We start from the raw sequence: 15,890 nt of genomic DNA, 5'->3' as shown, positions 1-15,890 counted from the left end.
AGACAAAGTACATAGTATTAGTTATCAGACTGAATACTTCTGATTGGGTTGAAGAAGTGAATGGGGAAATTTCACACTCTTACAACTACCATGTGACACCCATGGTTATTGCTCAGCTTATCAGGGATTCAAATATCAGACAAATAGTAATTCAACAGAATGTGAACTTTGACCAAGTACATTCATGTAAAATCTGCATTGAACTCTCAAACACTGCAAATCACTTATTTATGTTTGATTTTTATTTGGTGGGTTCCTTTCATAGAACTATTTCTTCTAATTTAATGCTTTCATTATTCACTCTGTATTATGATTTAAACTCTTCACTGTTTCTTTACATGCAGGAAGCAGAGAATAGTGTTTATTGTTTTGAGTTTTGAAGCCATCCTTCCTTGCCTAAATTCCCCCTACCAATTTTGTTCTGTGCAGCCTTGCTTAACCTCTCATTTTTCAGTTTTCCACCTGTAAAGCTGGGATGATAAATAGTAATACCTATCACAGGTAAATGCTGAAGTACTTAGTAAGTTGATACTTATAAAGTGCTTATGATAGTATTAGCTAAATAGTAAGAGCTTGATCAATTTGGCTATTAATATTCTGAAGAGGAATAGGAAAATCTAAAATGTCAGAAGGTCATCATTATGGCTTCTATATTATTTTTATTTTATGTAAAGGCTATTTATGGCCTCCCTATAAATAATTAATTTAAGATGTATTTTAATTAATCCAAGATGTCTCTAACATTTTGAATGCCATTGAAGAAAATTTTGATCCATTTTTTCTATGTTGAAAATTGAATTAAGATTTTGGCAGTGGAAAAGCATTTTGGATTTTAAAAATACATTTAAGCTGCTGAGCCTTTGGTGCTTTGCTGAAGGTGATTTTAACTTTTTGTGTTGTCCATGTTTTCCTAGGAAGTATTAGACTACCTTAAACTGGAATGGCATATTTTCCTACATTTACAAGTTGTCCAGGGTCCATCAGAGGACTGAACTGGGGTTTGTGCTCCCCAATATTTTCATTTTCTATTTTTGAAATGGTGGAAACCATTGGTAGCGTTTCTGATTTTTAAAAATAAGTAAGCACACAATAGTTTTGTTTTGGTTTTTTTTTGGTGGCGTTGGGTTTTCGTTGCTGCACGCGGGCTTTCTCTAATTGAGGCGAACGGGGGCTACTCTTCATTGCAGTGCGCGGGCTTCTCACTGCGCGTGGCTTCTCTTGTTGCGGAGCACAGGCTCCAGGCGCGCGGGCTTCAGTAGTTGTGCACAGGCTTAGTTGCTCCGCGGAATGTGGAATCTTCCCGGACCAGGGCTTGAACCCGTGTACCCTGCATTGGCAGGCGGATTCTTAACCACTGCGCCACCAGGGAAGCCCCACACAATAGTTTTTAAACACATACTTAAAAGTGACAAATAGACTATTGTTGTATAATCAATAAAAAGTGTCATTTGTATAAATAGTGATATCTAACAACCATAAAAATAGTATGCTTTCTTAGGAAATAGAGAAGAACCATAGGCATCACTCTTGAGTAAACATTTAAAAAATATTCTAGGATGGTCTCTAAGAACATGATGCTGTGTCAAGAATGATTGAATTAACAAGAACCAGCCCCTGGCTTCAAGAAGTTTATAGAAGAATAAAGATATCTGTCATACATAAATATAACCATCTTAGAGGCAGAATATTATAAGAGATACAAGAGATGTAAATCACTGTGATTGTATTGAACAGAAATATCCACCTATTTCCCTTGTTGAAGGAGTCCTTCAAGAGTTTTGACATTTTAGTGGTTTTTAAATGGAAAAGTTTCCTTTGGGAGAATATTGAGTATAACCGGTATTCTTGGCAACAGAGGAACTTAAGTAAAGTACACAGAAAACCCCAAATGTGCCTGGACACAGGGAAGTCTGTTTTGGTTAAAACATATAGTTCCCATAGGAAAGAGTATGAGATAAAGCAGGAAAAGTAATATGAGAAAAATCTCTTGGGTAATTTGAGTACTTGACTAAGAAATTTTGACTCACCTCTCACATCATTTGACAGCTATCAAAAAGAGTGAATCCATAGGAATAAAAGGTGTTTTTCAGGAAGATGACTGCCAGGATTAAGAGAAGGATAAATGGAGTTGTGACAAGATGATGCAATAAGAAGCTATTGCAATAATTCAGGATAGCAGCATTATTTAAAACTCATTTAGGCAGATATTAAACTTGGAAAGCCATAGCATACAGACGTTAATTATTTTATTTGCAGTTGGGAAAATGGATGTGAAACATTAAAAAAAACTTCCTCTGTTAAGTAGAACTAAAAAGGATAAAACACCCCAAGCTTGATTAAAGGACTGCTTTAATTAAAGGACAGTTGAGTACCAACATTTAGCTGATGAAATAATCTAAATCATGTTGGAGATTGTAAAAACAGGTGGATATTCATAAAACATGAGGCTTAGAAAGAATGAAAGGAAAAAAGATATAAGAACCATGAAATCCTGAAACAGAACATGTAAATTCTGATGAAAAGAGAAATTCAGAATACTTCGTCCTCGCAAAATGAACTTAATACAAATTCTTCCTTTTCAAAGATACCACAAACCTTCCCTTATTGTACTTTCTTAAGACAAGTATATGAATTAGTTGCTAATATTTCTTGCTTCCTAAAAACAACTTTTCTAAGTTTTTCTTCCACTAGATTCTTGAGATCCTGGGTCCCTAGAGAGACCAGGAGTTTCCTTAACAGAAATCTAAGAAAATGGAACTTCCTGGACTCTGAAGAGATGATTTTAAAACTTAGGGTTGCTAACATAATTTTATTTGTCACTTGGATTGTTATCTTTATTTTAAAACTTTGTGGAAAAACATATTTTCAAGGCTTGAGAACTACAATTATGGTCACACTAAACATCCAGAAGTGAAATCTCCTAAGAATGCCTTCAGCCAGCATGAGAAATGTTGTCCTACACTTTAACAAGTATTTGTAGAAATTCAGAGATTGAAATAAAACTTTGCACCTTATTAATATAAAGTTGATTTTTGTAATTCGTACTTACTTTTTGGGCCACATGATGTCGCTCTTTACCATGAAATTCTCTTAATTCAAGACAAAACTAAGTCATCCCTTTTCACATCGGAAAGAGTCTCCACTCTGTTTCAGTACCCGGAGGTTGAACAATGGCGAGCCTATCAGGATAATAAAGAAGGGATAAGAAGATTCCTCTATGTTTTGCGACAAGTTACGCAGTTTAGAATGAAATACCAATAATTTGAAATGTACTCAAATCTAGGCGACTCGGGGAACCGGCATCTACTGCTATTTTTTATAATTCTCATAGCCTGGGAGACCGGGAGCGGCCAGGTCCACTACTGGGTCCCGGAGGAGGCCAAACACGGCACCTTCGTGGGCCGCATCGCCCAGGACCTGGGGCTGGAGCTGGCGGAGCTGGTGCCGCGCCTGTTCCGGGTGGCGTCCAAAGGCCGTGGGGACCTTCTGGAGGTAAATCTGCAGAATGGCATTTTATTTGTGAATTCTCGGATCGACCGGGAGGAGCTGTGCGGGCGGAGCGCGGAGTGCAGCATCCACCTGGAGGTGATCGTGGACCGGCCGCTGCAGGTGTTCCACGTGGAGGTGGAGGTGAAGGATATTAACGACAATCCTCCTGTGTTCCCCGGAACACAAAGGAATCTGTTTATCGCGGAATCCAGGCCGCTTGACTCTTGGTTTCCACTAGAGGGCGCCTCCGATGCAGATATCGGGGAGAACGCTCTGTTGACTTACAGGCTGAGCTCCAATGAGTATTTCTCTCTGGACGTACCAACCACCGACCAACAGGTAAAGCCTCTGGGACTTGTATTACGAAAACCTTTAGACAGGGAAGAATCTCCGGAACTTCATTTAGTGCTCACGGCCACTGACAGAGGCAAACCTGAGCTGACTGGCACAGTTCAGTTACTCGTCAAAGTGCTGGACGCCAATGACAACGCCCCAGCTTTCGACAGAACACTCTATGCGGTGAAATTACCAGAAAACGTTCCCAATGCAACGTTCGTAATTAAACTTAACGCCTCAGATTTAGACGAAGGCTTGAATGGGGATATTATTTACTCATTCTCTAGTGACGTTTCTCCAGATATAAAATTTAAGTTCTACATAGACTCCCTAAGTGGGAAGATTATAGCAATAGGACATATAGATTTTGAAGAAAGTAAAGCCTACAAAATTCCAGTAGAGGCGATTGATAAAGGCCTCCCACCCCTGGCTGGTCACTGTACAGTTCTTGTGGAAGTTTTGGACGCTAATGACAATGCTCCAGAGTTGACTGTCACTTCCCTGTCGCTTCCTATCTCAGAAGATGCTCAGCCCGGCACAGTTATCATCTTGATTAATGTGTCTGACCAAGATTCTGGTGCCAATGGGCGGGTGACCTGCTCATTAACGCCCCAGGTCCCCTTCAAACTGGTGTCCACCTTCAAGAATTACTATTCGCTGGTTCTGGACAGCGCCTTGGATCGCGAGACTGTGGCCAACTATGAGGTGGTGGTGACCGCACGGGACGCGGGCTCGCCTTCCCTGTCGGTAACAGCCACCGTGTCCGTGGAGGTGGCCGACGTGAACGACAACGCGCCCGTGTTCGCGCACCCCGAGTACACGGTGTTCGTGAGGGAGAACAACCCGCCCGGCTGCCACATTTTCACGGTGTCGGCGCGGGACGCGGACGCGCAGGAGAACGCGCTGGTGTCCTACTCGCTGGTGGAGCGGCGGGTGGGCGAGCGAGCGCTGTCGAGCTACGTGTCGGTGCACGCGGAGAGCGGCAAGGTGTACGCGCTGCAGCCGCTGGACCACGAGGAGCTGGAGCTGCTGCAGTTCCAGGTGAGCGCGCGCGACGCGGGCGTGCCGCCTCTGGGCAGCAACGTGACGCTGCAGGTGTTCGTGCTGGACGAGAACGACAACGCGCCCGCGGTGCTGCTGCCTAGGCTGGGCAGCGGGGCGGGAGCGCTGAGTCAGCTGGTGGCTCGGTCGGTGGGCGCGGGCCACGTGGTGGCGAAGGTGCGCGCGGTGGACGCGGACTCGGGCTACAACGCGTGGCTGTCGTACGAGCTGCAGCCGGTGGCGGGTGGCGCGCACAGCCCGTTCCGCGTGGGGCTGTACACGGGCGAGATCAGCACGACGCGCGCCCTGGACGAGGCGGACGCGCCGCGCCATCGCCTGCTGGTGCTGGTGAAGGACCACGGCGAGCCGGCGCTGACGGCCACGGCCACCGTGCTGCTGTCGCTGGAGGACAGCGGCCAGGCGCCCAAGGCCTCTTCGCGGGCGTCGACGGGCGCCGCTGGCGCGGAGGCCGCTCTGGTGGATGTGAACGTGTACCTGATCATCGCCATCTGCGCGGTGTCCAGCCTGTTGGTGCTCACGCTGCTGCTGTACACGGCGCTGCGGTGCTCGGCGCCGCCCAGCGAGGGCGCGTGCGGGCCCGGGAAGCCCACGCTGGTGTGCTCCAGCGCGGTGGGGAGCTGGTCTTACTCGCAGCAGAGGCGGCAGCGGGTGTGCTCTGCGGATGGGCCGCCCAAGGCAGATCTCATGGCCTTCAGCCCCAGCCTCCCTCCATTCTTAGGTTCAGAAAACGCGGGCAAACTGCAAGATGTTGATCATTGCACGGAGGTAGGTCCATTTAAACTGATATTAAAATATTTAAGACGAAATTTTATAATTTATAGTATTTCACATTTATTTTCCTTTTTATAATATATAGCACGTTTTCACACTTCAGTATACAAACGTTACTGTGGTTTAAAAATATTTAAAATTAATCGTTTTTTCCCCCAGATTTATTGCGATATATTTGGTGAATAGCATTGAGTATGTTTAAGGTATAAAACGTGATGATTTGATACATGTGTATATGGCGAATTTAATCGCTGTTTCTCAGTGCCATCAGACATTAACCATTCTCCATGTGTTGGGTTTCTATTCAAATTCAAATTTTTCTTGGATAAATTTCTTCTTACTGAATACGATTTTATTCTTTGTAATACCTAACTTTCTGAACCCTAACAACAACCTGTTTATATACATTCCTCCAAATAGCATTTATTTTTCATTGTATGTAGTTTTAACCTTACTTCATATACTATGTTTCGATAATATTTACATATTTTCTGGGGATTACTTTTACTTTAAGATCAGAGTCCATCCATTTTATTTTCTTCTCTCTTAGGGTCTGTTACATAGGTATAGAGAAACATATATTACTATATATACTACATGTATATAGTGTTTATTGGTATTTTAAGCAGTTTAGTAATAAAGTACAGAATAATAATTTCTCTTCAAAATTTGCATGTTTTCATTTTCTTACCAAATTTATTATAGACCAGATAAAAATAAAACCAAAAGTGAACAAATATTTAATATTCCTTTCAACAGAATATCAAATAGAGCATTGTACTATTTCAAGATATGTGCTTTATTATCAGATACTTTTTTAGTCATGTCAATAACATTTTTGGAGGATCTATGTATAGTAACTAATTTCTTTTAATCTGATAAAAATCTTCTTACTTCTAATGATTAATATTGAGGAAAATACTATCAGCCCTTTGTAGATGAGTTGGAATATTATGGAAAAATATTTCACATTTAAACATATTTTATATATGACTTAGAAAAATAATTTGATTAGAAAAACTATTAATTCCATTCTTGCTGTTCAAATGATTAATTTATAAATCTTTATTACACAGAATATGCAGGATGATTAGGACTCATTAATTCAAGTTAACATTTTTAGTTTTGTACAGTAAAACTTTGAGAGTCCAAGAATGTTTATTATTTTTTTTTAATCTTTTCATTTTTTTGTTCTTGTTTTTTTTAAATCTTTGCTTCTTGTAACTGTTTGACCTGGCTTGATGTTAGTTGGTCATAGATTTTGAGCATATTCCTTTGGAGAGAATGGTGGAACTTAATGGAATGGAATGAATGGTTTCTGGAACGCTCAATTCTTAATTTGTTATTAATATATTTCTTAATTTCTTTAACATTTATGACCAGCAATGTATGACATTTTATTTCCTTTGCTTACCTGTAAGTAACTTGAAACTAGTATTATTTTGTGGCTTATTTTATATTTCTCACAATACCTTCAGTGCCTAAATTTTATTTGGCTATTAAAAGCACATTACATGAAAGAAATAATTTTAATCCTTAATTTTAGTGGCTGTGTTGTTTTTGTTTTTGTTTTTTTTGCGGTACGCGGGCCTCTCACTGTTGTGGCCTCTCCCGTTGCGGAGCACAGGCTCCGCACGCGCAGGCTCAGAGGCCATGGCTCACCGGCCCAGCCGCTCCTCGGCATGTGGGATATTCCCGGACTGGGGCACGAACCCCTGTCCCCTCCATCCCCCTGCATCCCCCTGCATCCCCCTGCATCCCCCTGCATCCCCCTGCGTCGGCAGGCGGACTCTCAACCACTGCGCCACCAGGGCAGCCCCAATGGCTGTATATTTTAAAAATATGTTTATCTTTACTGTACTGTTTGAATCAAATGTGGAGTTTCTCCCTTGTGAAAGTGATGGTACACTTAGATTTTCTATTCTGTCTATGCCTACCTGATTCTTGGATATAACTTTAATTACTCAATTCTCTTAAATGTTTAATTGGTTTTTAAAAATTCCTTAATTAGAAATAAGACACTTAAAAATAAAAGAAACAAGACACTTTCCATCACCTACCATTTATTTGACACCTCTCATCATTTCGATAATTTTAGTTCTGGGTTCCTACAACTCTCTAATTGATATTCAAATTTCATTTTAGGGGTGTGCTTATCACAAAGATGGAGTCAAAATCTAATCTGTATTTTAACACTTTGCACTCTTCTATGTTAATGGTTTTATTTGTTTATCTTTAACTTTTTATTTTATATGGGTGTATATAGTTGATTAACAATTTTGTATTAGTTTCAGGTGAATGGTAATGATTTTAGCTATTAAATATTTCCTAAATTGAAAGGTACCAGAGCTCAGTTATTAAATACTGTGGATTCTGGAGCTTCCTGGATTAAAACTCCACCTCTTCCAGTTTTTGTTCATATAGCCTTTGATAAAGCATTTGTTATTTCAATTCCTTGGTTTCACATTCTATGCATGATGAATATAAATTCTATTGCATAGAATTTTTGTATAGAATTTTTGTATCAAGTAAGTTAATATTTATAAAGTTGCTTATAAAACATCTGTCAAATACTATGTGCATAACAAAATTTAGTTATTATTCAAAAGAGTTCAAGGAGTTAATAACTGGAAAAAGAAAAACTAAAATGTTAGAAAGTCATTATGGCCTTCTATATTACTCTTATTTTATGTAAAAGTTATCTTTTGTGAAGTTATTTTCAGGTTAACCTACAATGTGTCAATATTTTGAATTCTTTGTGATAGAATTAAAAAACTCATCTAAAAGTCAGTTTCACCAGTTTTGGGAAGTCCAATTACCATTGTGGATGTGGAAAAGCTTTTGGAATCTAGAAATTTATTTAGATAAAGTCTCCTCAAGGAAAGTTTAGACTATCTTGTGTTGACAGTGATGTCTTTTTTTCATACTTATAAGTTGCTTCAGATCATTTAGAGGTCTGAGTAGGTGTTTGAAATCTTTGTTCTTTTCCATTAATGGTGTTTTCCCTTCCTCAAAAATAAGTACACAGTATGTTTTGATGATGATTTAAAAGTTAGTAGTAGTTACTGCCTGTTAACCATGGAAGTAGAACATTTATATAGAAAGTGTTATAGAATAACTTTTAAAATATAGTCATCAGTCTTCATTAATCATTAGTAGGACCCTTAGGGGATTCCAAGACCATGTTAGCATGCCAGGGACCACTGAATTATCAAAACCCAGCCCCTGACATCAAAATGTTTGAGATAAAATAAATATATGGGTCATACAATGAAAGACAAGATATTATAACAGGCCCAAAAGCAAAGCTGGGGTTGAAAGAAAATCACTCCCTATTTGTCTTTCTGAAGGAACACTTGAAGAGGCATGGTGTTTTCAATGGTTTTTAAAAGGGCAAGTTACCCTGAGAGAATATTGAGAATAATGAATAATTCTGTGAAGGAGAAAATTAAGCAAACTTGAAGACACACAAAAGCCTCTATATGACTGGAAACACGGAATAGTCCACTGTGGTTAAAACATATGGTTCACGTAGAATAAAGTCAGAAAAAGTAATATGAAAATATCTCTTGATTCTGAGTACTAGACTAAGTAACTTTGAGTAGTAGATTAAAGAATTTGGATTCTTCAGAAGTAAATTGGGAACTATCAAAAGATCTTGAGCAAAAAAATTCAACACCGTGTTTCAGAAGACTGGATGGAAAGACAATCTAGGAAGCTACTGCAATAATGAAGGATAGCAGCAATTAGTTAAAAACGTTTCTTAGGCAGGTAGCTGTAAGAATATGAAAGAAAAGATAGATATACAGGAGCATTAATGGTACCATAAACTGATAATTTTGCCTTTACTCTTGAAAAGCACTAAAATCTAGATGTAATTAATCTACTTGCAGTTTAGAATGAGAGTAGTTCACAAATGAACTTTCCTTGTTAAATAGATACTAAGAAGGAAAAATCCCAAGCATAACTTTAAAAACAGAAATTGTCCTAAGTATTAAGGATGAACAATAATGAAATTAAAATGTATGTATTATGAAAAGACATAATGTAAACTATATTGGGAATTGTAAAAAGATATTCATAAGTATTAAGGCTTGGAAAAATGCAACTATATAGATATAGGAATGCAACACATTTCTGAAAAGAAATCACATTAATTCTAATAAAAAGAAAAATATAGACTAGTTTCTCCCTACAAAATATATTAAAGCAAATTCTTACTTATATTAAAATATTTTACATATATTCAATTCATAAAATTACTTAAGAAAATACTTCAATTTGTTGCTCAGTTTTCTAGATTTATTTTTTTTCAGACACGAGCAAGTTTCTTTTTCATCAGTAGATTTCTGGTCTCCTAGAGACCCTAGGAACAGTGAGTCATCGAATTCTTCTAGGCAGAATCCTAAGTCTAGGTATGTGGGAGATCCTGAATTACAGAACAAAAGAATTTTCCAGTTTAAAATCCCTGGTTGTTTAACTGATCATTTTAATTCTCACTTCATTTCTGTGATTATTTTTAAATTGTGTGGAGAGTTTAGTTTCCTCAGGTAACAGAAAGCCACAGTTTTGGTTTATACTAAACATTTAGCTGCACTTATTTCACATGAATGCTTCCAACAAGAGAAATGTCCTTCTCTATTTCATCAACGATTAAGAAAAAATTCAGAGAATGAAACAAAACTTTGCAGGATAATGGCGAAATGTTTATTCATAGAATATGTACTTACTTTTGGGGCCACGTGATGTCACTCTCGGCTGAGAAATTCTCTGATTCAAAGCCATCTTTTAGGCTTTGGAAAGACAGTTCGGTCTTTTATAGTCTCCTAGGGCAGAACAGTGACGAGCACAGCAGGATGGGACTGAAGGAATCAGAAGATTTCCCCTAGTTTTGAAAAATTTTTCGCTAACTATAAAAAAGATCGAGTATTTGAAATGTTGTACTCAAGTCGAGGCGACCAAGGGGACCGGGATCTACTGCTACTGTTTATCATTCTCACAGCCTGGGAGACCGGGAGCAGCCAGGTCCACTACTCAGTCCTGGAGGAGGCCAAACACGGCACCTTCGTGGGCCACATCGCCCAGGACCTAAGGCTGGAGCTGGCGGAGCTTGTGCCCCGCTTGTTCCAGTTGGATTCCAAAGGCCGCGGGGACCTTCTGGAGGTAAATCTGCAGAATGGCGTTTTGTTTGTGAATTCTCGGATCGACCGGGAGGAGCTGTGCGGGCGGAGCGCGGAGTGCAGCATCCACCTGGAGGTGATCGTGGACCGGCCGCTGCAGGTGTTCCACGTGGAGGTGGAGGTGAAGGATATTAACGACAATCCTCCTGTGTTCCCCGGAACACAAAGGAATCTGTTTATCGCGGAATCCAGGCCGCTTGACTCTCGGTTTCCACTAGAGGGCGCCTCCGATGCAGATATCGGGGAGAACGCTCTGTTGACTTACAGGCTGAGCTCCAATGAGTATTTCTCTCTGGACGTACCAACCACCGACCAACAGGTAAAGCCTCTGGGACTTGTATTACGAAAACCTTTAGACAGGGAAGAATCTCCGGAACTTCATTTAGTGCTCACGGCCACTGACAGAGGCAAACCTGAGCTGACTGGCACAGTTCAGTTACTCGTCAAAGTGCTGGACGCCAATGACAACGCCCCAGCTTTCGACAGAACACTCTATGCGGTGAAATTACCAGAAAACGTTCCCAATGCAACGTTCGTAATTAAACTTAACGCCTCAGATTTAGACGAAGGCTTGAATGGGGATATTATTTACTCATTCTCTAGTGACGTTTCTCCAGATATAAAATTTAAGTTCTACATAGACCCCCTAAGTGGGAAGATTATAGTAACAGGACATATAGATTTTGAAGAAAGTAAAGCCTACAAAATTCCAGTAGAGGCGATCGATAAAGGCCTCCCACCCCTGGCTGGTCACTGTACAGTTCTTGTGGAAGTTGTGGACACTAACGACTTTGCTCCAGAGTTGATTATCAAAACGCTCTGGCTCCCTGTCAAAGAGGACGCACAGCTGGGGACAATCATTGCCCTGATCAGCGTTATTGACCGAGACGAAGGTGCAAATGGACAGGTGACCTGTTCCGTGATGCCTCATGTGCCCTTCAAACTGGTGTCCACCTTCAAGAATTACTACTCGCTGGTGCTGGACAGCGCCCTGGACCGCGAGAGGGTGGCAAACTATGAAGTGGTGGTGACCGCGAGGGACGGGGGCTCGCCTTCGCTGTCGGCCACAGCCAGCGTGTCCGTGGAGGTGGCCGACGTGAACGACAACGTGCCCGCGTTCGCGCACCCCGAGTACACGGTGCTGGTGAAGGAGAACAACCCGCCCGGCTGCCACATCTTCACGGTGTCCGCTCGGGACGCGGACGCGCAGGAGAACGCGCTGGTGTCCTACTCGCTGGTGGAGCGGCGGGTGGGCGAGCGAGCGCTGTCGAGCTACGTGTCGGTGCACGCGGAGAGCGGCAAGGTGTACGCGCTGCAGCCGCTGGACCACGAGGAGCTGGAGCTGCTGCAGTTCCAGGTGAGCGCGCGCGACGCGGGCGTGCCGCCTCTGGGCAGCAACGTGACGCTGCAGGTGTTCGTGCTGGACGAGAACGACAACGCGCCCGCGCTCTTGCTGCCCGGGCCGGGCGGCGGGGCGGGAGCGCTGAGCCAGCTGGTGGCTCGGTCGGTGGGTGCGGGCCACGTGGTGGCGAAAGTGCGCGCGGTGGACGCGGACTCAGGCTACAACGCGTGGCTGTCGTACGAGCTGCAGCCGGCGGGTGGCGCGCGCAGCCCGTTCCGTGTGGGGCTGTACACGGGCGAGATCAGCACGACGCGCGCCCTGGACGAGGCGGACGCGCCGCGCCATCGCCTGCTGGTGCTGGTGAAGGACCACGGCGAGCCGGCGCTGACGGCCACGGCCACCGTGCTGCTGTCGCTGGAGGACAGCGGCCAGGCGCCCAAGGCCTCTTCGCGGGCGTCGACGGGCGCCGCTGGCGCGGAGGCCGCTCTGGTGGATGTGAACGTGTACCTGATCATCGCCATCTGCGCGGTGTCCAGCCTGTTGGTGCTCACGCTGCTGCTGTACGCGGCGGTGCGGTGCTCGGCGCCGCCCAGCGAGGGCGCGTGCGGGCCCGGGAAGCCCACGCTGGTGTGCTCCAGCGCGGTGGGGAGCTGGTCTTACTCGCAGCAGAGGCGGCAGCGGGTGTGCTCTGCGGATGGGCCGCCCAAGGCAGATCTCATGGCCTTCAGCCCCAGCCTACCTCCGTGTCCTGGATCTGTAGATGGAACTGGAGACCCACAAGCTTCTTTGGACTCCTCTGGGAAGGTGGGTTGCTCTAATATTTTGTTTTTTTATGTATTTATTCATTTAGTCTTGCAAAATATTTTAATTATCCTATAAGATACTTTAAAATAATTTTTATCCAATTTTTTCTAGTTCTGCCAGGATCTTTAATTTTATTTCCGGAAAGTGAACCTTAACTTTGTAACTGACTTTTGCTTCGACTTCTAGTTGAGAATTATTATAAACCATACACTGAACAGACATTTATTAGAGCTGAATCCATTTTATTTAAAACCTGTTGTGGGAGTCATATTGAATTCCTGATTAATTGCTGCCACCGACCTGAAAACTATTAGGTGAAAACAAATTTAGTCATTACACATTAACTGCAACACCACTCTATCAGATGATAATTTATTTCTAAAGTAAGCATGGTAGTTTAGTCTAATTATATTGTTTTTAAACAACCCCATAGCAGATAATATGCAGTCACTCTTACCTTGTCAACTTATAGTTTCCTACCTTTCTGGAGACACGGCGGTCAGCACTAGTTAGTGTCTGTAACTTCGATAAGCAACTTCCAATATACCTAGAAAACAGTTGCTTTACTTTAGGAATTTAATGTTGACAATAATTGTTTCAAATATAACTCTTATTCTCATTTGTTCAAAATATGTTTCTTTACATTGTCTGACAGTGTAGATCATAAGAAAATGTTGATTGAGAATCTTTTCTACGCATAGAAATTTTTTTGAAATTTATGTTTTATCTGATATTGAAGAAAATACTTCCTGAAAGGTACTTTCTTTCCTGAAGAAGACTTTCTCCTTTTATTGAAATTTTCTGTTAGTAATATAATGCTGGGGCATTAAAGATATACCCATATTTCACACTTTGAATTCTCTTGAAATTGTTGTCTGGAACTTGACCAGTTTACATGAGGATTTACTTTTTCTCTCAGTATTCCAAAAGACAGAAATCTGGAGATGAGATTGTGCACCTTTAAAGTCACTACAAGCTAAACTTACATTTCCTGGATTATGGTTTGCAGGTTTCAAATTGGTGGTTCTCCACACTCTATCTTTAGTCCAAGCGTTCGTTTTGTTTTTCTAATTTATATCTTAAAAACTTCCTTTATTCTTACATTGCATTTTTGTAATGTGTTTTATATTTCTACTCAGGGGTTTTATTTTATTTTTTATCATGTCAGGTATTTTACAAGGCATTTCTTAATTGAAAATTCAACAGAGCAAGTCAGAGTGGACTTGAGAATAGAGCCACAATGTAACCGGGCACATGCAAGTAAAAATCACTTAAATATTTCAGTACTTTGTTTCTCTCCAAACGACACATGTTTGGTTTATGCTACAAAGCAATCTATTTTTTCCCATTTTATTTCTTGCAAAACTTGAATATTCTCTGAACTCTTGTCATAAAACCTATGCCTGTTGGCACAACTCACCTTAAATCCAGACTTATACCTTCAAATACCTCTGTCCTTGTACTTTTTCAGGTTCCATATGCCACTTGTACTTGGGCCCAGGTATTTGATTATGTTATATGGATTAAGGGATGCTAGAAGTGTCATTTGCTTCCCCCTCAAAAAACTGCCACCGTTCCTCTAGTATCTTAGAACTAGTATTATTCATTAAGTACTTACTACATATTTTATAATTAAACATTTTACTCTTTATTATTGATGGCTGCATTGATATAATTGGTAATATAGTCCCTTATACTAATCTTTATTCTCTCCCAGAATATGGGCTATCATTGTATGCAAATTTTCAGAAGATCAGTGAACATCTTAGTAATGAATTTATCTTTTGCGTCATCCGGAAGCATGAGCACACTGGGATTCAGGAAATTCAGGATTAAAAACAGCTGGGAAGTCCAAAATAGAGAGGTGAGAGCTTGGAAGACACTTCATTGCTCAATTCAAGCCAGAATCATGAGACCAATAATGAAGCTCCCCTATGCCAGTCTGTTAACTGTAGTTTCTAGATGGGGCTAACTAAGTTATGACTCGATCTCAGACACTTTTGAGAGTGAAAGGGGCACTATACAAATGTATACAAGACCACAGACAAACATAGAGCATATTTCAGGCAAACTGGTTTTTATGGTCAGCCTATCCTCAGGCCTGACAATGCTAACTGCTTTAGCAATATCTGGGGTCCTTATTGAACATTCTGCTTCCCAGACACCACCTCAAGTTTCTGAAATAAGAGGTATTGGCAAATTTGCATTTTAACAAGCATTCCAGGTGATTCTTATCCAACTGAAGTTTTAGCGGCTATAGCCCTATTGAGTTGCTTGGCAAAGCAAGTTCCTATTATTTGACAGGATATAATTTAACTACACTACTTTTCATTCATTATTGGAGATTTGTAATCGGGCATTTATGTTATTACCTGGTTAAAAATGCTCATTAACAGCAATGGAATTTAGTTTATATCATTGCCTTGTGTTGAGATGATTAATCAATGATAAACTTATTTTTAGACTCCAGATAGTAGCTTACACTGAACATTGTTATTGTGGGTGGATAGATTAACTCATTACATTTTAATTCATGCTGTATAGGAAAAGTAACCCTTCAAATCAGAATATGAATAGACTTTGACCCTAAAATCATTCTAAAGGAGTAGAGAAGTATAAAAACAGAAGTTAGAAGCACACATACATTGATGAACCAAGTGACCCTCATTCCTGTAAATTTTCTTATTTATTCTATAAATGTTCTATTTTTCAGAGTTCAAAATTATTGATTTCTTTAAAAAAATAATTAAAGTAAGAAATTAATCTTTGGATAAGACAAAACCTCCCATCAGTAAGTTTTCCTTTTTTTTTTTTTTTTTTTTTGCGGTACGCGGGCCTCTCACTGTTGTGGCCTCTCCCGTTGCGGAGCACAGGCTCTGGACGCACAGGCTCAGCGGCCATGGCTC

At 41.2% G+C, this 15,890-nt stretch overlaps 2 protein-coding genes across 2 annotated transcripts in view; both read left to right on the top strand.

Annotated features, from left to right (window-relative positions):
• LOC309958911 (protocadherin alpha-10-like) overlaps positions 1–15,890 on the top strand; it is a gene marked incomplete at both ends in the record, with an annotated part of 31,972 nt that overhangs the window by 9,706 nt on the left and 6,376 nt on the right. The window lies entirely within an intron of this gene.
• On the top strand, positions 10,594–13,059 carry LOC309960204 (protocadherin alpha-9-like; the record flags this gene model as incomplete). The annotated part of the gene is made up of 1 exon (XM_082836864.1): positions 10,594–13,059. The coding sequence occupies one exon, from the start codon at positions 10,594–10,596 to the stop codon at positions 13,057–13,059; it is 2,466 nt and encodes an 821-aa protein (XP_082692990.1).

This window comes from Leucopleurus acutus (genome assembly GCF_964270905.1).
Source record: "Leucopleurus acutus genome assembly, chromosome: 3".
Taxonomy (NCBI): Eukaryota; Metazoa; Chordata; class Mammalia; order Artiodactyla; family Delphinidae; genus Leucopleurus; species Leucopleurus acutus.
The sequence above is the reverse complement of the archived record's forward strand: the minus strand, read 5'-3'. Positions and strand labels throughout refer to the sequence as shown.